The 22,706-nt window shown below is 51.0% G+C and overlaps 1 protein-coding gene across 1 annotated transcript; it reads left to right on the top strand.

Moving 5' to 3' along the window:
• Window positions 1-1,920: 1,920 nt before the first annotated feature.
• On the top strand, window positions 1,921-21,402 carry ACER1 (alkaline ceramidase 1). Its single transcript, XM_012761736.2, has 6 exons — window positions 1,921-2,063; window positions 14,692-14,806; window positions 14,898-15,039; window positions 16,202-16,339; window positions 20,542-20,679; window positions 20,920-21,402. Exons 1-6 carry the CDS (start codon window positions 1,971-1,973, stop codon window positions 21,086-21,088), a joined length of 795 nt encoding a protein of 264 aa, XP_012617190.1. The 5' UTR covers window positions 1,921-1,970; the 3' UTR covers window positions 21,089-21,402.
• Window positions 21,403-22,706: the final 1,304 nt, after the last annotated feature.

A 22,706-nucleotide genomic window follows, 5' to 3' on the forward strand; every position in this document is an offset into this window, starting at 1 on the left:
GGCTCTTTTCTAAGTGCTCAGCATTCAGCATGATCTTATTTACTGTTCTTCACTGCCCTAAGAGAGAGGAACTGTTTTTATCTCCAGGTTACTAGCAAGGAAACTAAAGCCCAAAGAAGACAAGAAATTTATTACATATCATTAGAAAAGGGTACCCGGCAGTGAGCCAGGCCACCTCTCTGAGCCTCAGTTTCCTCCCCTGTAAAATGTGAATATTAATAGTACTACCCTCGCAGAGCTGTTGTGAAGACTTAATGAGCCAACACAGCATTTCCCTAGGAAGATAAATGTTGGTGATATGTGGACCTCCGTTTGAAATCACTGAACTGTGTGGCCAGTAATGTCCTTTTTCTCAATTCCCAATAGTTAGAGGAAGCCGGGCGCGGTGGCTCACCCCTGTAATCCTAGCACTCTGGGAGGCAGGCGGATCCTTTCAGCTCAGGAGTTCAAGACCAGCCTGAGCAAGAGCGAGATCCCCTCTCTACTAAAAAATAGAAAGAAATCAGCTGGACAACTAAAAATATAGGGAAAAAATTAGCCATGCACTACAGGCATGGTGGCTCGTGCCTGTAGTCAGTTCCAGCTACTCGGGAGGCTGAGGCAGGAGGATCGCTTGAGCCCAGGAGTTTGAGGTTGCTGTGAGCTAGGCTGACGCCACGGCACTCTAGCCCGGCCGACAGAGTGAAACTGTCTCAAAATAAATAAATAAATAAAAAACAGAGGAGAGAAGTTCAATCTGTGCTACTATGTTTTATGCCTCTTAACACACCCTTTGTTTGAGCAAAAGAAGTCCTTCAGCAACAGTATCCAGATGGAAAGTAGTGGCAGTATTTGTTTACATTGTATTTTTTTGTACTTATTTTTAAATAAGCGTGTGTTCCAGGCAGGTTGCATTTACTTTCCATTCACAGTAAGGTTACAATGTTTCCTTTTTCTTTTATTTTCTTTCTCTCTCTTTTTTTTTTGTTTTGAGACACATCCTTGCTCTGTTGCCCCAGCTGGAGTGCAATGGCGAGGTCATAGCTCACTGCAGCCTTGAACACCTGGGCTCAAGCCATCCTCCCATCTCAGTAGCCGGAACTACAGGGGCATGTCACCATGCCTGGTTAATTACAAAAAAATAAAACTTTTTTGTTGTTGTTGTTAGAGATTGTGGTCTCACTATGCTGCCCAGGCTGGTCTTGAACTCCTGGCCTCAAGCGATCCTCCTGCCTTGGCCTCCTGAATTGCTGGGATTGCAGGCATGAGCCACCACGGCACCTGGCCGCCTCAAAGAGGCTTTGAAAGTGGCTTCTGGTGGAAGAAGGGCTATTATGAGCATATGAGATGTCAACCACCCAAGAGAAATGGCTTCAATCCAGTCCAACTTTCCATAGCACAGATGGGAAGACTGAGGCCCCCACAGGGGAAATGAATGTGCAGAGTCACATGGCCAAGGAGAGAGCTGAGCCCCTTGGGGCGGGCATACGGCTGTGCTGCTCCTGACATGGGGCTTTGGATGGTGCCGGGATGGTAAAACCTAGTGGTTAAGAGGAGTCCCACACCAGGCTGCAGTTATTTCCTGTGTGCCCTCTGCAGGTGACTTTGCCTTCCGTGCCTTGATTTGCTTGTCTGTAAAATGGGGGCAGTGATAGGTGCTCATCCCAGTGGATTCTGTTATCATTATTATTGTTATTTATTGCTGTTCTCAGAACAGTTCCCGTCCCCTGACAACTCGTGAGCCGGGAGGGGAGGCCTCCCCGCCCAGCCCCACCCCCACAGCGTGTGCCCAGGGCCACTGCCACGGCACTGCCAGGCCGCCCTGGTGCAACCGGGGAGCAGCCTAGCAGGTTTTTCGTCTTGGCCTGCCGCGGGGCCCAGAGCTGTCCTCTCCCCGCCTTCCCCGCGCCGGCTCTGCTAGCCTCCCTCGCTGCCAGTGGGCCAGGACCCAGTGCCGGGCGCAGCCAGCGGGTGGCCGGCGCCGCGTCAAGATGCCCAGTATCTTCGCCTACCAGAGCTCCGAGATAGACTGGTGCGAGAGCAACTTCCAGTATTCCCAGGTGGTGGCCGAGTTCTACAACACGGTGAGCGCCCGCCCCAGCGCGGGCGGCGGGGTGGACGGTCGCGGGTTCGAGCCCAGCTCCTCCACGTCCTGGCTGGGGAGTCTCACCGTCGGGGGGTGGGGGGGGCGGAGCGGTTCCCCTGTCTGAGCCCCGGCGCTCTCAGCTGTCAGCCAAGGGATGCGCCTGTCATTCATCCGCTTGTCTTCTCTTGGCGCCGGGCTCTGCGGTATGTTCTGGAAACAGCCCAGGTGCCCGGGCGGAGAGCCGGGCTCTGCCCTCCCTGAGCGGAGAATGCCGAGTGACTTCAGGCATTTGCCATCCAGGGGGGTGATGGCGTGATGGCAGGACGCACAGGCAGCTGCCAGGAAGTGGGGGGACAGAGGACGCCCCTGAACCAGAAGGGTGGGTCCCATTCAGCAAAGCGTCCCGGGAGAGGTGACTGTGTCTGTCTGGCTCTTCGCAGCTACACCCTCAACCCAGGGCGACCAACCTGTCCCGGTTTGCCTGGGCCTATCTCAGTGTCTGTCCCTCGAGATCCGCCTCCCCAGGAACCCCTCAGTTCTGGGCATGCCAGGGGGGCTGGCCACTCTTGCCCTAACCCCTGCTAAAGCCCTGCCTTAGAAGTGCCCAAGAATCTTCAGTGCAAAAACGGCAGTGCTGTGCTGTCCCCGTGCGGGGCCGCAGGGGACTCGGCAGTGAGGGAAGCAGGGGTCGCCCTCCAGGGGCTCCTGCGACGGTGGCTAATCCACGCCTAGTGCTTGGCTCCGGGACCCGGCCCAGCTCCCGCTCAGCCGACGTGAGCAAATCCATCCCGGGAACTCAGGCCGGTACCTCGCACTTGCCGGGGCTGCGAATTGTGCTAGCCACTTTGCCTGCGGCCTCTCCTCCAGTCTTCTTCGCAATGGCGTTGGGAGCTAGACGCAACGTATGCGACGTGGACTTCGCCCCATGGTCCAGGCGAGGAAATGAGTGTCCCTGGAGTTTGAAAGAAATGCCAGGGTCACCCTTGTAGGTAGAGTCAGGATTGAGACTTGGTGACTGCAGGAGGCTTTTTGCAGAGGTGGCTGGGGGGGTCGGGTGGCGCTGACCCTGTTATTTATTATTATTATTATTTTTTTGAGACAGAGTCTCACTCTGTTGCCCAGGCTAGAGTGAGTGCCGTGGCGTCAGCCTAGCTCACAGCAACCTCAAACTCCTGGGCTCAAGTGATCCTCCTGCCTCAGCCTCCCGAGTAGCTGGGACTACAAGGCATGTGCCACCATGCCCGGCTAATTTTTTCTATATGTATTGGTTGGCCAATTAATTTCTTTCTATTTATAGTAGAGACGGGGGTCTTGCTCTTGCTCAGGCTGGTTTCGAACTCCTGACCTCGAGGGATCCCCCTGCCTCAGCCTCCCAAACCCTGCTATCTTTGACGTTGTGGCTTCCCAGGGCTTCGAGGTGGGCATGTGAGACGCAGGGCCCCTCTCCCTGCTTCTTGGTCTTCCTTGGCTGGAGATCCAGTTTCTGGCCCTCAGTAGTCCCACCTGTAAAATGGGAGGGAGCTCAGTATGCTCATCCCCAGAGGCTGGGGATAAGGGCAGGGGTGTCAAAGCTCTTGGTCTCTGGATGCCCCAGCAGCCCCTGTGGTCCAGAATGTTCTCTGTTCAGCCCGCCCCCAGGTGGTGGCCCCCCACGGAAGGCGCCGAGAGAGGGCTGACTCAGGTGTGGGCCGGGCCCGGGTAATAGCTGTGTGTTCTCATTTCATGCAAAATCCTCCTCTGCTCTGCCCTCCTTTCACCTATCTCCAAATGACATAACTTGCTCTCTCCTGGTTGTGACACCTCTGAGGGAGATTTCGCATCGTCATCTCCTTGGCCTTGCATTTCCAGATGTCTATCAAGGACAGAGGAAAGATCCGCACAACAAGACTCCCTTTCCCTGGTGCAAACACTCTGCGGCTCACTCCTGTAATCCTAGCACTCTGGGAGGCCGAGGCAGGCAGATTGCTCGAGGTCAGGATTCAAAACCAGCCTGAGCCAGAGCGAGACCCCGTCTCTACTATAAATAGAAAGAAATTAATTGGCCAACTAATATATATAGAAAAAATTAGCCGGGCATGGTGGCGCATGCCTGTAGTCCCAGCTACTCGGGAGGCTGAGGCAGGAGGATCGCTTGAGCCAGGAGTCTGAGGTTGCTGTGAGCTAGGCTGACGTCACAGCACTCTTGGGTATTTTCTTTTCTTTTTCTTTTTCTTTTTCTTTTCTTTTCTTTTTTTTTTTTTGAGACAGAGTCTCACTCTGTTGCCCAGGCTAGAGTGAGCACCATGGCAGGCAATCCTCCTGCCTCAGCCTCCCGAGTAGCTGGGACTACAGGCATGCACCACCATGCCCGGCTAATCATATAGTTCAGAACAGTGGGTGGCAGTCTTTTCCCCTATGGGGCAACTAGTAAATATTTTTGGCTTTGCGGGCTATGCAGACTCTGTCTGCAAATACTCAACTCCGACACCATAGCTGGGAAGTAGCCATAGATAATATCTAAATAAATGGGCACAGCTTCGTGCCAGTAAGACTTTTGCCAACTTCTGATATACTCACATCTAAAACAATAGCCAAATAGAAAGCAGTAAGTTTGGGGCTTTTTTTTTTTTTTTTTAACCTCTCATTTCAAGGATTAAAAATGAGTTTTTTTTTGTTTTGTTTCGTTTTTGTTTTTTTTGAGACAGAGTCTCACTTTGTTGCCCAGGCTAAAGTGAGTGCCGTGGCGTCAGCCTAGCTCACAGCAACCTCAAACTCCTGGGCTCAAGGAATCCTCCTGCCTCAGCCTCCTGAGTAGCTGGGACTACAGGCATGCGCCACCATGCCTGGCTAGTTTTTTTATGTATATATTAGTTGGTCAATTAATTTATTTCTATTTATAGTAGAGATGGGGTCTTGCTCTTGCTCAGGCTGGTTTTGAGCTCCTGACCTCAAGCAATCCGCCAACCTCGGCCTCCCAGAGAGCTAGGATTACAGGCGTGAGCCACCGCGCCCAGCCAAAAATGAGTTTATTTCTAGTGAACATGGGCATACTCACATATTGTAGCTTCCTGTGGGTAATTTGACAACTTATGTTGAGAGATGGATTTACAAATGACCCTCCCCTTCCTGACTTAGTCATTGCAGCTCTAGGAATTTTTACCAGAGACATAATCCCCATAGAAAGCAAGATTTATATACACAGTCATCGCTGAATCATTTTGTAATTGCTGCAAATAAATGAGAAAAAACACGGAAGCTGTAACATTGCCACCAATGTATGGCGGGTGGAAACACACTCTGGGGAAATACTATGCAGCTATCTAAAAGCATGCTTTTGATCTAGACAAAACACTCTAGACAAAATATGTAGCAGAAAAAATTATAAAAATCTGTTTACATTGGCTGGGCACAGTGACCTGTAATCCCAGCACCGTGGGAGGCCAAGGTGGGAGGATTGCTTGAGGTCAGGAGTTTGAGACCAGTCTGAGCAAAAGTGAGACCCTGTCTCTACTAAAAAAATAAAAATAAAAAAAATTAGCCAGGCAACTAAAAATAGAAAAAATTAGCTGGGTGTGGTAGCACATGCCTATAATCCCAGCTACTTGGGAGACTGAGGTGGGAGGAGCCATTGAGCCTAGGAGTTTGAGGTTGCTGTGAGCTAGGCTGATGCCACGACACTCTAGGCCAAGTGACAGAGCAAGACTGTGTCTCAAAAAAAAAAAGAAAATCTGATCATGTTGACTTCATCATTATCCACTGATGAGTCATTACTTCATTCAGTTGGAAAATACTTCTACAAAGAGGAATCTTTTGCTTTCTTGGTGCTCTGCTTTCGGAAGAAGAAAACACCAAAGGACTCACTCCAGGTGTTGGGGGAAATGGGCACCTAGGAATTGGGTTTTGAAGGATGAATAGGAGTTCCTCAAGTTGGGTAGGAGTTCAGGAAAGGAGAGCAGAGGAAGGGAAAAATATGTACTCAGTCCTGGAAGGAAAAGAGGAGCTGGTCAGATTGGGAACAGGGGAACAGTTTGTTCCTGTGGCTAGAAGATGGGGAGAATTGAAGACAAACATGTTTTGCACGCTGGGTTGAAGTGTTGGAAATGTATCCTGTGTCCATTGATGAACTCACTCCTTCATTCAAGCAAAATTTGCTGTAAATCACCCCATGCTGGATGGTTGATTCTGGGGTCCCAGAGTGCCTCAGTGCTCCCAGGCAGTGGGAGGTTTAAAATTAGAAACAGATTCCTCCAGCTGTGTGGTTAGCTTGAGGCAGATGGAAGAAAAAGATGCCAGAAGGGGGTGGGGGAGGTGCCCCCGGCTGGGGAGTGAGGCGTCTACTTGCTGAGTGGGGAGGAGACATCAATGACCCTAAAACACCGCGAACACCAAGACACCAAGTCTTTTTTTTTTTTTTTTCTTTTTTTTTTGAGACAGAGTCTCGCTTTGTTGCCCAGGCTAGAGTGAGTGCCGTGGCGTCAGCCTAGCTCACAGCAACCTCAAACTCCTGGGCTCAAGCGATCCTCCTGCCTCAGCCCCCCGAGTAGCTGGGACTACAGGCATGCGCCACCATGCCCGGCTAATTTTTTCTATATATATTAGTTGGCCAATTAATTTCTCTCTATTTTATAGTAGAGATGGGGTCTTGCTCTTGCTCAGGCTGGTTTCCAACTCCTGACCTTGAGCGATCCTCCAACCTCAGCCTCCCAGAACACTAGGATGACAGGCGTGAGCCACCGTGTCCGGCCAAGGCACCAAGAATGAGTTAATGTCCTATGCAGCTGTCTCGGGACAGGACAGCACAGCCTGTCGGGAAATAGCTAGGGGCTCGAGGCCGGAGCCCAGGCCGTCTGAGGGTGAGGCACTGAACTCGAGAGAATGGGATAAAACAGCTACTAAACAACCTGGGTCCACATCAGGAAGGCCAGGTGGAGGACTGTGTGCTCCATCCCAAGGGCACTGGTGGCCTTGGGTGGCTCTTGAGCAAAGGAGGGGTCACAATGTGGCCTCAACTGGGCCACCTGTTGCATTCAGCACGTGGGTTGGGGGAGCAGGGATGGGTCATGAAGTAGGGACAGAAGGCAGGCGTGTGGGAGGGCCTGGCTCGAGCAGGGCACGGGCAGAGGCCCAGGTGTGGGCTGCTGTGGTTGCCATTGGCCTGGTAGCCTCCCAGAGTGGCCTCCTTCTGGGTTTCTGACAACTTAGGAGAGTTTCAAGTGGAACAGGCAGAAGTTTCAAGGCTCCCCAGCTCCCAGAGGCTGCTGTGATCCTAGATTTCCTCCCCAAGGGTCCTGCTAAACCTTCAGAGGCTCTGCGTCCCGTCCTCTGCAGAAAACTCCCTCTCTGGCCGGGCACAGTGGCTCACACCTGTAATCCTAGCACTTGGGAGGCTGAGGCGGGCGGATTGCTCGAGGTCAGGAGTTCGAAACCAGCCTGAGCAAGAACGAGACCCCGTCTCTACTATCTACTATAAATAGAAAGAAATTAATTGGCCAACTAATATATATAGAAAAAATTAGCTGGGCATGGTGGCGCATGCCTGTAGTCCCAGCTACTCGGGAGGCTGAGGCAGCAGGATTGCTTGAGCCCAGGAGTGTGAGGTTGCTGTGAGCTAGGCTGACGCCACGGCACTCACTCTAGCCTCGGCAACAAAGCGAGACTCTGTCTCAAAATAAATAAATAAATAAAAATTATAAAAAAGAAAACTCCCTCTCAGACACTCAGGTGAGGCGCAGAAGAAAGGAATGGCATTCCTGGCACAGGGAACTGCACAGGCGAAGGCACGGGGTGGGAAGGAGGAGGGGATGTCTGGGGGCGTTAAAGAAGGGATGAGATCAGAGAAGCTCCTCTTCTGAGCCACCTCGCTGCTGGCCTGTGCAGTGTGGTTCCAGCCCTGGCTGTTCCCCAAATGCTGTGTGACCTAGCAGGAGACCCGACCCTCTCTGAGCCTCTGGCTGCGTGCAACTTGAGATCCAATCACACCTCCCAGCTGGGTGCGGTGGCTCACGCCTGTAATCTTAGCACTCTGGGAGGCCGAGGTGGGAGGATCGCTCAAGGTCAGGAGTTTGAAACCAGCCTGAGCAAGAGCGACCCCGTCTCTACTATAAATAGAAAGAAATTAACTGGCCAACTAAAAATACATAGAAAAAATTAGCCAGACATGGTGGCGCATGCCTGTAGTCCCAGCTACTTGGGAGGCTGAGGCAGGAGGATCGCTTGAGCCCAGGAGATTGAGGTTGCTGTGAGCTAGGCTGATGCCACTGCACTCTAGCCCAGGCAGCAGAGTGAGACTCTGTCTCAAAAAACAAACAAACAAACAAACAAAAGACAAACAAACCCTGAAAACATCAAGCCCACTGAATCACAAAGGACCACACATTGTATATTTCCACTTGTAGGAAATGCCCCGAAAAGGCAAATTCGCAGAGACAGAAAGTGGATTCGTGGTTGCAGGGACCAGGAGAGGATGAAGGATTGAGGATAACTGCTTACGGGGACAAGACTTCTTCTTGGGGTGATGAACGTGTTCCGGAATGATGGTGGTGATGGTTCCATACCTTATGACTATACTAGAAACTAGTGAATTGTTTCATTTTAAAAAAAGTGAATTTACCTTGGAATATATTTAACTAAGGAGGTAAAAGACCTCTACAGGGGGAACTATGAAACACTGAAGAAAGAAATAGCAGAGGATGTAAACAGGTGGAAGAATATACCATGTTCATGGATTGGCAGCATCAACATTGTTAAAATGTCTATACGACCCAAAGTGACCTACAGAGTCAATGCAATCCCTATTAAAATACCATCATCATTTTTCAAAGATATAGAAAAAATAATTTTACTCTTGGTATGGAACCAGAGAAGACCCCGTATAGCAAAATCAATCCTAGTCAATAAAAACTAAATAGGAGGTATCAGTTTACCAGATTTCAAACTATATTACAAGGCTATAGTAATTAAAACATCTTGGTACTGGCACAAGAACAGGGACATTGACCAGTGGAACAGAACAGAGAACCCAGATATAAAACCATCCTCATATAGCCAACTAATCTTCGACAAACCAGACAAAAACATAAACTGGGGAAAAGAATCCTTATTCAACAAATGGTGCTGGGAAAACTGGATAGCCACATGCAGAAGACTGAAACAAGACCCACACCTTTCACCTCTCACAAAAATCAACTCACGCTGGGTAAGAGACTTGAACATTAGGTGTGAAACTATTAGGATCCTAGAGGAAAACGTTGGAAATACTCTTCTAGACATTGGCCTAGGCAGAGAATTCATGAAGAAGGCGCCAAAGACAATCACAGCAGCAACAAAAATAAATAAATGGGACCTGATCCAATTAAAAAGCTTCTGCACAGCCAAAGAAACTGTCAAGAGAGCAAACAGACAACCCACAGAATGGGAGAAAATTTTCGCAAGCTACACATCCGATAAAGGGCTGATAACTAGAATCTATTTAGAACTCAGGAGAATCAGCAAGAAAAAATCAAACAACCCTATCAAAAAGTGGGCAAAGGACATGAACAGAAATTTTTCAAAAGACAACAGAATAAAGGCCAACAAACATATGAAAAAATGCTCAACATCTCTAATCATCAGGGAAATGCAAATCAAAACTGCAATGAGGCCGGGCGCGGTGGCTCACGCCTGTAATCCTAGCTCTCTGGGAGGCCGAGGCGGGCGGATCCTTTGAGTTCAGGAGTTTGAAACCAACCTGAGCAAGAGCGAGACCCCGTCTCTACTATAAATAGAAACAAATTAATTGGCCAACTAATATATATACAAAAAAAATTAGCCGGGCGTGGTGGTGCATGCCTGTAGTCCCAGCTACTCGGGAGGCTGAGGCAGAAGGATCGCTTGAGCCCAGGAGTTTGAGGTTGCTGTGAGCTAGGCTGACTCCACGGCACTCACTCTAGCCTGGGCAACAAAGTGAGACTCTGTCTCAAAAAAAAAAAAAAAAACTGCAATGAGATATCACTTATCTCCAGTAAGAATGGCCTTTATCAAAAAGACCCCAAACAATAAATGTTAGCGGAGAAATAGGAACACTCCTACACTGTGGTGGGACTGCAAATTGGTTCAGCCTCGATGGAAAACAATATGGAGATACCTTAAAGCAATACAAGTAGATCTACCATTTGATCCAGCAATTCCACTACTGGGCATCTACCCAAAAGATCAAATGACACTCTACAAATGGGACACCTGCACTCGAATGTTTATAGCAGCACTATTCACAATCGCAAAGGTGTGGAAACAACCCAGGTGCCCATCAATATATGAGTGGATTAATAAAATGTGGTATATGTATACCATGGAGTGCTATTCAGCTTTAAGAAACAATGGTGATCTAGCACCTCTTGTATATTCCTGGATACAGCTGGAACCCATTCTACTAAGTGATGTATCTCAAGAATGGAAAAACAAGCACCACATGTACTCACTAGCAAATTGGTGGGTTTTTTTTTTGTTTTTTTTTTTTTTTTGAGACAGAGTCTTGTTTTGCTGCCCAGGCTAGAGTGAGTGCCATGGCGTCAGCCTAGCTCACAGCAACCTCAAACTCCTGGGCTCAAGCAATCCTCCTGCCTCAGCCTCCCGGGTAGCTGGGACTACAGGCATGCACCACCATGCCTGGCTAATTTTTTCTATATATATTAGTTGGCCAATTAATTTATTTCTATTTATAGTAGAGATGGGGTCTTGCTCTTGCTCAGGCTGGTTTCGAACTCCTGACCTCGAGCAATCTGCCCGCCTCAGCCTCCTAGAGTGCTAGGATTACAGGCGTGAGCCACCACACCCGGCCAGCAAATTGATATGAACAGATTAACACTTAAGTGGACATATAGGAATAACATTTATTGGGTGTCAGGCGGGTGGGAGGGGGGCAAGGGCAATATATGTAACCTTAACATTTGTACCCCCATAATATGCTGAAATAAAAAAAAGAGTGACTTTTATAGTAGGTGATTTATGTCTAAATTTTTAAAAATAGAAATATATATATTAAAAAACCCCACAGCCCCTGAAACATCCTAAGCATTGAGTACATTGAAGCTATTATTATTAGAAGTAAACCTAACTATAAAGAGATGTGAAAATGACATTCATTAATTTTATTTGACATTTATTCATGTCATTGAACAAACAGCACTTTCGGTAATCTTTGTGAAAATCCCATGAAGTAGATACTCTCATGTGTCCCATTTTACAGATGGGGCAATCGAGGCTCAGAGAGGGTAAATTTGTTTTCTAGAGTCACACAGCATGCAAATTACAAGTGCATGAAAGTTGCAAATGCCCAAAGAGGCTGGTCCTAGAGTCTCTCACTTAACCATGGCACTGTGAGGCCACTTGATTACTGATTACTGATTCATCATGTTTATCTCAATTCATGCAATTGAACTGTGTATCGTGTCTGGTGTACAGACCACGTCCCCTGCCCGGCGCCAACATTAATGGACACATGTTGAAGGGATACAGGTGTGCGTGTGGGGTGTTTAACCAATGACAAAAGCCAGGTGTGGGTGGTGGGAGTTGGACCTTTGGCAATGAGGAGAGAGGGACAAGTGGTGCTTGGAGATGTTTATTTATTTATTTATTTTTTGAGACAGAGTCTCACTTCATTGCCCAGGCTAGAGTGAGTGCCATGGCATCAGCCTAGCTCACACCAACCTCAAACTCCTGGGCTCAAGCGATCCTCCTGCCTCAGCCTCCCGAGTAGCTGGGACTACAGGCATGCGCCACCATGCCCGGCTAATTTTTTCTGTATATTTTTAGCTGTCCAATTAACCTCTATTTTTGGTAGAGACAGGGTCTCACTCTTGCTCAGGCTGGTCTCGAACTCCCTAGCTGAAATGATCCACCCACCTCGGCCTCCCAGAGTGCTAGGATTACAGGCGTGAGCCACCGCGCCCGGCCCTGAAGATGTTGTTTATTGACTCAATGGATCTAACACATTTTCTTGGGGGTGTACAGGGTGCCCCAAATGAGAGGTGCTAGGGACACCCTCAGGGATCAAACAGAGGTGTCTCCTGTCCTCAGGGGAGTCCCAGTCCAGCAGTGGAGGGCAAAGACAGACAGACAAGTCAAGAAATGAATGGTGGGGCCGGGCGCGGTGGCTCACGCCTGTAATCCTAGCACTCTGGGAGGCCGAGGATCTCTCAAGGTCAGGAGTTCGAGACCAGCCTGAGCAAGAGCGAGACCTTCATCTCTACTAAAAATAGAAAGAAATTAATTGGCCAACTAATATATATAGAAAAAATCAGCCGGGCATGGTGGCGCATGCCTGTAGCCCCAGCTACTCGGGAGGCTGAGGCAGGAGGATCGCTTGAGCCCAGGAGTTTGAGGTTGCTGTGAGCTAGGCTGACGCCATGGCACTCCAGCCTGGGTGACAGAGTGAGACTCTGTCTCGAAAAAAAAAAAGAGAAATGAGTGACAGGAATCCTGAAATGAAACAGCATTTGGGGAGAGAGGCTGTTTGTGGGAGCTGGGTGTTGGGGGGCTGCGATGTCAGCTTGGGGCGAACGAGAAAGGGCCCCCCCCCCCCCACTGCCTTTTCCCAAGGCTAAAGCGAGGGGTCAATTCAGGCCACTTCTTCCCTTCCTCCTGTGCTAGGTATTCATTCAGCCCCTTCTCCAGGCCACTCATTCTGCCAGGCACAGTTAACAAAGCAGCAAACAATTCTAGAATAATTGCAACCCCTTGTATACAGCCCCTGCAGCACGTGTGCTGAGCACCTGTGTATATTATATCGACTTCCGGGCCGGGCTGGCTCTGGGCAGGATCCCAGATGGGTGTCTCTCCCCGCCTCACGGGTGGGGCACGAAGCCGGGGAGCGTGGGGGCCCAGCCCGGCAGGGCACGGCGTGATAAGATCGGAGAGTCCCGAGCTGCAGCCGCCAGTCAGTCTCCGTCTCCACCCGCCGCTCTTTCCTCGCTCGGACACTAGGGGCGCTGTTGGCGACCCCCGTGTCGGTGCTGCTGCCCTGGGCTGGGACCAGCTACGCCAACTGCAGGTGTGCCAGTCTCTCCCTCGGCAAGAACGACAGTAGCAGCAGCCTTTGCTGTCCCTCGAGCCCGCACCACGTCCCTGGCAGGGCGGCTGTCCCGTGCCCTGCCTCGTGGGAGGCCGAGGATCTCTCAAGGTCAGGAGTTCGAGACCAGCCTGAGCAAGAGCGAGACCTTCATCTCTACTAAAAATAGAAAGAAATCAATTGGCCAACTAATATATATAGAAAAAATCAGCCGGGCATGGTGGCGCATGCCTGTGGTCCCAGCCACTCGGGAGGCTGAGGCAGGAGGATCGCTTGAGCCCAGGAGTTTGAGGTTGCTGTGAGCTAGGCTGACGCCACGGCACTCACTCTAGCCTGGGCAACACAGTGAGACTCTGCAAACAATTAATAGAAAGAAATCAATTGGCCAACTAATATATATAGAAAAAATCAGCCGGGCATGGTGGCGCATGCCTGTAGTCCCAGCCACTCGGGAGGCTGAGGCAGGAGGATCGCGCCGGCCTGCAGGGCGGTCCCCGCCCATGCCACTGATGCAGGACACAGAGCCCCTCGCCCCAGGCATCTGCGTCTTGCCACCCGCCTGGTCCTCCCACTTTTCAAGGCAGGGCTTGAAAGCAAGCCTCAGAGTCCCATAGAGCTGTGCAACTTCGGAGAAGTCACCTCACCTCTCTGGGACTCAATTTCCTCACCGGCAAATGAGAACCAGAACGCTGTGCAGTCAAAATACGAGAAAGTGGCCGGGCGCGGTGGCTCACGCCTGTCATCCTAGCTCTCTGGGAGGCCGAGGCGGGCGGATTGCTCCAGGTCAGGAGTTCGAAAGCAGCCTGAGCAAAAGCGAGACCCCGTCTCTACTATAAATAGAAAGAAATTAGCTGGCCAACTAATATATATAGAAAAAATTAGCCGGGCATGGTGGCGCGTGCCTGTCGTCCCAGCTACTCGGGAGGCTGAGGCAGGAGGATCGCTTGAGCCCAGGAGTTTGAGGTTGCTGTGAGCTAGGCTGACGCCACAGCACTCACACTAGCCAGGCAACACAGTGAGACTCTGTCTCAAAAAAAAAAAAAAATAAATAAAAAATAAACAAAAAACCAAAATATGAGAAAGTGACAGCCATGCTGCTTTTCGTTTTTTTCTTTTCTTTTTTTTTTGTTTCCGAGTCTGTCACTCTGTTGCCCCAGAGTGCAGTGGCATCCTCATAGTTCACAGCAACCTCAAACTCCTGAGCTCAAGAGATCCTCCTGGCTCAGCCTCCCAAGTGGCTGGGACTACAGATGCACACCATAACACCTGGCTAATTTTGCTGTTTTTGGTAGTGATGGGGGTCTCACTATGTTGCCCAGGCTGGTCTCAAACTCCTGGCTGCAAGTGATCCTCCCGCCTTGGCCTCCCGAGTAGCTGGGACGACAGGCGTGAGCCGCCGCACCCAGCCAGGTAATCGATCCATTGATGACCAGTTGACAAGGTCAAGGTCAACTGAAACGTTCACAGGGGAATGACTCCCAATTGCCTGAAAGGCAGCCGGGACCGATTGGCTGGCGACTGAGGTTTTGGACAGAGGGGGCAGCGCTCCCTCCTCTGCCTCCCCTGTCTGACAACCCCCCCCCCATGTCTCTTTCCTTTCCAGTTCAGCAATGTCACCTTTTTACTCTTGGGGCCACTCATGATGTACCTGATGCACCCCTACGCGCAGAAGCGCTCCCGCTCTATCTACGGCATCTCGGCTCTCTTTATGCTCGTAGGTACGCAGGTCCGGGGCTGGGACAGCAGGGGACAGTGGGGGGGAGGGGCGACCCCTGGCTTGACCACTTGCCCTCACCTCCGCCCCTGCAGGACTGTTCTCCATGTACTTCCACTCGACGCTCAGCTTCCTGGGGCAGCTGCTGGACGAGCTGGCCATCCTGTGGCTGCTGGGCTGCTGCTACAGCATCTGGATGCCCCGCTGCTACTTCCCCGCCTTCCTGGGGGGCAGCAGGTGCGCCAGGGACTGGCCGTTTGGGCAGGGTGGGGCCTGAGTCCTCAGCCGACCCTGCCTGAGCTCACCCTCCCCTCCCCTGAGCCCCTTTAGGGCCCTTGGCGTCCCTGCCCTGACCACTGAGGGTCCCCTCCTGACCCTGCCTGACCTCCCTGCGCTTCCAAGGGCCCTCTCCTGACCTCGCTTGGTTTCTTGGAATTCCTCCATTGAGCCCACCCGGACAACCCAGCACCTTCTCCAGGCTGCCAGAGCCGCCTCCAGGTGCCAGGGACCCCTCCCTGAGCCTGTCACCCAGCCCCCCTCGAATCTTTCATCTGACCCTCCTGGGCCCCTTCCCTAGTCCCTCTCCTGACCCGACTGGTCCACCCCCACCCAAGCCCCTCTGAAGCCTTCTTGGGATTTCCAGGACCCCCACCTCACCCCATCACCCCCAGGGCCTCCCCCGATCTCTCTTGGGTCCTTAAGAACCATTGTTTGATGTCTTTTAAGTTCACCTGGGCCCAGAGATCCATCCTCCCAGCCCACCTGGGTTCCCCTGAATGCCTCCCCTGACCTCACCTGGGCCCTGGGAGCCTTCACTGACCCTCCTGGGCCCCCCTAACACACTTTCCTCACCCTACCCAATGCTTCCGGGGTGCCCTTTTCTTTTTATTTTGTTTACTTTTTGAGACAAGGTTTCACTCTGTCATTGAGGCTGGAATGCAGTGGTGTCAACATAGCTCACTGCAGCCTCAACCTCAAACTCCTGGGCTCAAGTGATCCTCCTGTCTTAGCCTCTCAAATAGCTGGGGCTATAGGCATGCACCACCATGCCTGGCTAATTTTTCTATTTTTTTTGTAGAGATGAGGTCTCGCTGTGTTGCCCAGTCTGGCCTCAAACTCCTGGTCTCAAGCGATCCTCCCGCCTCAGCCTCCCAAAGTGCAGGCGTGAGCCACTGTGCCTGGCCAGGGTTACTCTTGAGACCCTGCCTCAGCCCACCTGGGCTCCCTGGGAACCTCTGCTGAGTCCACCTGGGAAACTCAGGGCCCTCTTCTGAACCTAGCTGGGCTCCCCAGGACCCTTCCTCTTTCTCACCCACCTCGGCCACAAGGTCTCCAAGCGACCCCACCTAACCCTCCAGGACGTCCCTTCCCACCTGCAGCTGAGCCCCTTTGTCCTCAGGCTCCAGTTCTCCTGCCTGGTCTTCATCACCACCGTGGTCAGCACCTTTCTGTCCTTCCTGCGGCCCACGGTCAATGCCTACGCCCTCAACAGCATCGCCCTGCACATCCTCTACATTGTGGTGCAGGAGTACAAGAAGTGAGTACAGGCTGCAGGTGGCCAGGGAGGCCGCCCCCCACACCCCCTCTGAGCCCCCATGATGTTCGCTGTGTTCCAGGCACTGAGTTCTGTTTGACTCCAGGCTCAGGGAGGGGACATTCCTTCCTCGAGGTCATCCACTAATGCATGGCAGGGCCAGAATTTGAACCTAAGTCTATCTGACTGCAGAGCTCTCTTTTTTGTTTTTCTTTTGAGATGGGGTCTCACTCTGTCTCCCAGGCTGGAGTGCAGTGGTGCGATCATAACTCACTGCAGCCTTGAACTCCTGGGCTCAAGCAATCCTTCTGCCTCAGCCTCCTGACTAGCTGGGACTACAGGCATGTCCCACCATGCCTGGCTAATTTTTCTTATTTTTTGTAGAAACAGGGTCTTGCTATGTTGTCCAGGCTGGTCTCAAACTCCTAGGCTCCAGCGATCCTCCAGCCTCAGCCTCCCAAAGTGCTGGGATTACAGGTATGAGCCATCACACCTGGCCAGGAGCTTGTCTTTTTGAGGATAAAACCACCAAAGCACACATACAGGTAGACATAATTGTCCCCCAAACCTCCATGCACCCGCTAACCAGCCACGACACCCATCAATATTTTGTCAACCTCTGTTCCATATTTCCTCCAGATTTCATACCATTTCACCCCTAAATTTTTCAGGATCTGACTATTGTGATAAACAATCAATTTTTCAAACTATAATAGTTGTTAGCAGGATAAAGAGGGGGCTCTCAAATGGGGCCATTTGAGGAAAGTTGAATGAAAAGATTATTTACAGTGGAGAAGGTGGGGTGTAGGCAAATCACTGGGATTGTTAAGGATCTTTGTGCTAGTAAGTATGAGAATCTATGATCGTCTGGAGGCCTGGGCCAAGGGTCGATGGGAGAGGAGGCAGGAGGGAATAATCGCAAGAACTGGGAAGGAGTGGTCTCCATGAAGACAGCCTCCTTGGAGGAGCTGTGATCTCCAGTTGCTGGATGCAGCCAGCATCAGGCAGCCCTGCAGGAGGAAGCTAGGGAAATCCATACTCTGACAGAACCAAATAAATGGTTTCCTGTGGGACTCCTCATTGGCCAACTGGCTCTCCATTACTCAACTGGAAACCATTGGCCTATCCAACTGGAGACCATTGGCCAGCCCAACTTGAGACCATTGGCCTACCCAACTGGAGACCATTGGCCAGTCCAACTGGAGACCATTGGTCTACCCAACTGGAGACCATTGGCCAGCCCAACTTGAGACCATTGGCCTACCCAACTGGAGACCATTGGCCAGCCCAACTGGAGAACATTGGCCAGCCCAACTGGAGAACATTGGCCAGTCCAACTGGAGACCATTGGTCTACCCAACTGGAGACCATTAGGCAGCCCAACTGGAGACCATTGGCTTGCCCAACTGGAGACCATTGGCCAGCCCAACTGGAGACCATTGGCTTGCCCAACTGGAGACCATTGGCCTATCTAACTGGAGACCATTGGCCTATGCAACTTGAGACCATTGGCCAGCCCAACTGGAGAACATTGGCCAGCCCAACTGGAGACCATTGGCTTGCCCAACTGGAGACCATTGGCCAGCCCAACTGGAAGCCCAAGGACAAGGGAGCCTGTGGATTTTGTCCACACATGTCACCCTGCAGGGCACAAGAGGAGAAGGGTAGGGATAGACCCAGAGGGGAAAATAAGAGATATGGCCCACACATGTCTAACAAACACTCCCTCCAAATAGTATGGACATCTCCTCCGTTTCTCAAAGATGTTCTCTTATACCTGGTTTTGTTGAAATCAGAATCCAAACATGGTCTTTCGGTCTCTTATTTCATAGCAGTCCCTTCTGCCTTCTCCCTCTCATTAGACTTCTGATTTTTCCCAGCAGCTAAGCCATTGGTCATGTAGTGTGATTCATGCTCTAGATTTGGCTGACTTTCCTGCAGTGTCATTCATGTACAGTGTTAACATGTACCCTTATTTTTTTTTTCTTTTTGTATTTCCTGCAGATTAATTGTTAGATCTAGATTTTAGGTGGAGGTTTTCTTTTTTGGTTTTGTTTTGCTTTGTTTTGTTTTGTTTTGCTAGAATATTTCATGAGTGGTGCTGGGTACTTCCTGTTGCATTCCATCACAACCCAGCAATGAGTGATTGTTCCACATGGAGTGTTGTTAAGGTGGACCAGGGTGGTGTCCCCAGGTCCCTTTGTTAAAAAGTTGCCACCTAATGGCTTCAGCAGGTATAGGTACATGCTGCTTTGGTTCATCATCTCATTATGGGTTGCAAAAGGGTGATTTGCAGATTCTATCATTACTTCTGCATTTATTATCTGCACCTCTTCCATCAAGAAGGACTTTTGTTCATTGATCTTGAAATACAGTTTGAATAAGAAAGACTGGATGGGTAATCCTAGCACTCTGGGAGGCCTAGGCGGGTGGATTGCTCAATGTCAGGAGTTCGAAACCAGCCTGAGCAAGAGCAAGACCCCATCTATACTATAAATAGAAAGAAATTAATTGGCCAACTAAAAATATATAGAATAAATTAGCCGGGCATGGTGGCACATGCCTGTAGTCCCAGCTACTTGGGAGGCTGAGGCAGGAGGATCGCTTGAGCCCAGGAGTTTGAGGTTGCTGTGAGCTAGGCTGACGCCACAGCACTCACTCTAGCCTGGGCAACAAAGCAAGCCTCTGTCTCAAAAAAAAAAAAGAAAAAGGAAAAAAGAAAAAGAAAGAAAGAAAGACTGGATGGAGGATCAATTCTTTCCCTTTACTTATCAATTTCCAGAATAATGAGTTGGTGCCACCATAGCCTTCTCTCTAGGGGACCAACGAAGTGGATTTTTGAAAAGATTCATGATGAACTCACAGATTTTTATAGCTCTGAAGTATTTCAATTCATTGCAGTCATTATTCTATTTTTTTAAAACTTTTTATTTTGAAATAATTACAGATTCACAGCAAGCTGCAAAAATAGCAGAGAGTCCCGTGTATCCTTCTCCCAGCTTCCCCCAATGATAACATCTTACGTAACCATGGTACAATTTCAGAAGGAGGACACGGATGTCAGTACAATACTGTCAACTAGACTGCACGGTGCAGCTCTCGCCAGTTCTTATTCATTATGCATTCTGATGTTTGAACTGGCCCATTTTAGGCTATGGGCAGAGCCTGTGCTTTTAACCGTGAAGAAGTGGCTGTCTCATTCATCTCTGACATGCTTTTCCCAAGGGACTCCAGGGTTCACTCTGCTGTCAGGGGAAGAAGCACAGATTCTTTTTTTTTTTTTGAGACAGAGTCTCACTCTGTCACCCAGGCAGGAGTGCAGTGGCATCATCATAGCTCACAGAAGCCTCCAACTCCTGGGCTCAAGGGATCCTCCCGCCTCGGCCCCTCAGAGTGTTAGGATGACAGGTGTGAGCCACTGAGCCTGGCCTTTTTTTTTTTGGTTCATCTTTATATAAATATTTTTTTTGTCTTTTTAGTTTTTTTTTTTATTTTTTTCCCCATGTATTTTTTTCTTTGTGTATATTTATAGGGTACATGTGCAATGTGGCTACGTTGACACACTGCACTGCGGTGACGTCAGCACCTCCAGTACATCAGTCTTTGAAGCAATGCCCCCTGCACCGCCAAGCTCAAGGACTTTTAGAACTGTGCCTGGTGGGCCGGGCGCGGTGGCTCACGCCTGTAGTCCTAGCACTCTGGGAGGCCGAGGCGGGTGGATTGCTGGAGGTCAGGAGTTCGAAACCAGCCTGAGCAAGAGTGAGACCCCGCCTCTACTATAAATAGAAAGAAATTAATTGGCTAACTAATATATATAGAAAAATTAGCTGGGCATGGTGGTGCATGCCTGTAGTCCCAGCTACTCGGGAGGCTGAGGCAGGAGGATGCTTGAGCCCAGGAGTTTGAGGTTGCTGTTAGCTAGGCTGTTGCCACGGCACTCACTCTAGCCTGGGCAACAGAGTGAGACTCTGTCTCAAAAAAAAAAAAAAAAAAAAACACAAAAAGAACTGTGCCTGTGGTCCTATACACGCTCAGCGAGTGCTGGCTCCAAGCAGGGGTCATGCACCGAACGCCTGCACACTCACGGTGCACTGCTTCCTTCCTCCCAGCCTCTGAGCCTCACCTCCTCGGAAGGAGGAATTTCCCATCAGCCCCTTCGGGTGCTGCTGTCTGAGTCGGGCCGGGACCCCTTCCTCCCTCTCTAGGAGCACCAATAAGGAGCTCCGGCACCTGGTCCAGGTCTCGGTGGTTCTGTGGGTCCTCGCCCTGGCCAGCTGGCTCAGCGACCGCCTGCTCTGCGGTTTCTGGCAGCGGATTCACTTCTTCTACCTCCACAGCATCTGGTAAGCACCTGTCCTGGGGCCCGGGGACCCGAAGTCAGAGGGACTCTCAGGTGTCCGAGCTCAGGCTGGGGGGAAGAGCCTGAGCCATGGGTGTGGGGTGCAGAGGGAGGAGCCCCAGATGTGGAGACTTGGGCCGGGGGAAAGGTCGTAGTCCCGTGGGATGATCCGCATCCTTGAGAAGGAAGGGCTAGCTCGGCCCTGGGTGTCGCGCCTTCACCGCCCTGCCCCTGCGTCCCACAGGCACGTGCTCATTAGCTTCACCTTCCCCTACGGCATGGTCATCCTGTCCCTGGTGGACGCCAGCTACGAGATGCCAGGTGAAACCTTCAAAATCCGCTACTGGCCCCGCGACACTTGGCCTGTGGGGCTGCCCTACGTCGAGGTCCAGTGTGACACCAAGAAGTGCTGAGACCCGCCAGCCTTGTGGCTAGCCATTGCCCGTGTCTCAAGGAAGGAGGCCTGGGTCAGACTTGAGCCTGAGGAACATTTGCGGGTCCTTTCTCCATTTTTCCCTTCCCCGTTCTCCTGGTCCTGGGCCGGCCCCCCGCACGGCAGGGCATGGATTTTGTGACGTCTCTGATGGCCCTGGGGTGCGGGGCTGTGTCGCACCTCTCCCCTCCATGACCGCCTGCACCGTCTTCTTTCATTTCTTCCTCTGTGCCCACAGCTTGCCCCCGCCCCCCGCCCCCCGCCACTGTCACTGACCCGGCGGGCAGGACCACCAGGTGCTGGGATGATTGATTGATGTGTCATCATCGGGGCGTGTTCTCTGAGCACCCTCATAAAGATTGGTGGTCACTACCAGACTCGTGGATCTGTCTTTGGCTGCGGCAATGTGCCGGGTACTTGGGGGGGGATCCCAGAGAACAGGCCTGACTTCCAGGCCCTCATTCTACACCCACGCATGTGCACAGAGACCTCGCAGACCCTCCCACGTGCTCCTGTCATCTTTTGAGGTCCTCAGGTTCACAGCTGAGGAAAACAGAGGCCCAGTCTGGGCAATCCGGATGCTTTGGGGACATGGGGACATGTCCGAGGCATGAGGATGGCCAGCATAGGCTCTCAAAGCAGTGGTAGGGTGTTAGAGGAACGCTGGTTTCCATGGTGATTAAGAGCACAGGGCTTGGGCCGGGTGCGGTGGTGCCTGTAATCCCAGCACTCTGGGAGGCCGAGGCAGGAGGATCGCTCAAGATCAGGAGTTCGAAACCAGCCTGAGCAAGAGTGAGACCCCCCTACTAAAAATAGAAAGAAATTAATTGGCCAAGTAAAAATATATAGAAAAAAATTAGGCAGGCATGGTGGCACATGCCTGTACTCCCAGCTACTTGGGAGGCTGAGGCAGGAGGATGGCTTGAGCCCAGGAGTTTGAGGTTGCTGTGAGCTAGGCTGACGCCACGGCACTCACTCCAGCCTGGGCAACAGAATGAGACCCTGTCTTAAAAGAAAAAGGAAAAAAAAAAAAAAGAGCACAGGGCTTGCAGACAGTCAGACCCCTGCATCACCATGTTCTAGTTGTATAGTCCCGGGGAAGAGGTTTGCCCTGCCTCTGAAGCTTAAGCACCTTTTCTGCAAGATGGAAATAATATTCCTTCCCTTGTGGGGTTTCTGTGTGGATACAAGTAATGTGTGTGAAGGGCTTTGCGTAGAGTCTGACAGACATCCTTGCATCCACTATCCTTTAGTTCATCCACCCACTAGGTTGACCATAATCAAAACAAAACTAAGCAAACAAACAAAAAACAAACACCAACCCCACCCCATGGAAAATAGGTATTGGAGGAAATGTGAAGAAATCAGAACCCTCATACGCTGTTGTTAGTGGGGACGTAAAATGGTGTCGCCGAGGGAAACAATTTGGCAGTTCCCCACAAGTTCCATTCATCTCTTGGTGAATGGGTGGATCAACAGAATGTGGTATAGCCATGCAATGGAGCATCACTCAGCCATGACAAGGGACGAGGCTGTGACACGGGCCACAGCGTGGAGGGACCTTGAGGACGTCATGCTCAGTGAGAGACGCCAGACAC

Source organism: Microcebus murinus, chromosome 27 (genome assembly GCF_040939455.1).
Source record: "Microcebus murinus isolate Inina chromosome 27, M.murinus_Inina_mat1.0, whole genome shotgun sequence".
NCBI lineage: Eukaryota > Metazoa > Chordata > Mammalia > Primates > Cheirogaleidae > Microcebus > Microcebus murinus.

What these genes read in the sequence shown, in the direction of transcription:
- ACER1 (XM_012761736.2), top strand. Translation starts at nt 1,971, where the DNA reads ATGCCCAGTATCTTCGCCTACCAGAGCTCCGAGATAGACTGGTGCGAG. An exon ending in GTGGTGCAGGAGTACAAGAA is followed by an intron (nt 16,340 to 20,541) that starts GTGAGTACAGGC and finishes CTCCCTCTCTAG; the next exon opens with GAGCACCAATAAGGAGCTCC. An exon ending in TTCTACCTCCACAGCATCTG is followed by an intron (nt 20,680 to 20,919) that starts GTAAGCACCTGT and finishes TGCGTCCCACAG; the next exon opens with GCACGTGCTCATTAGCTTCA.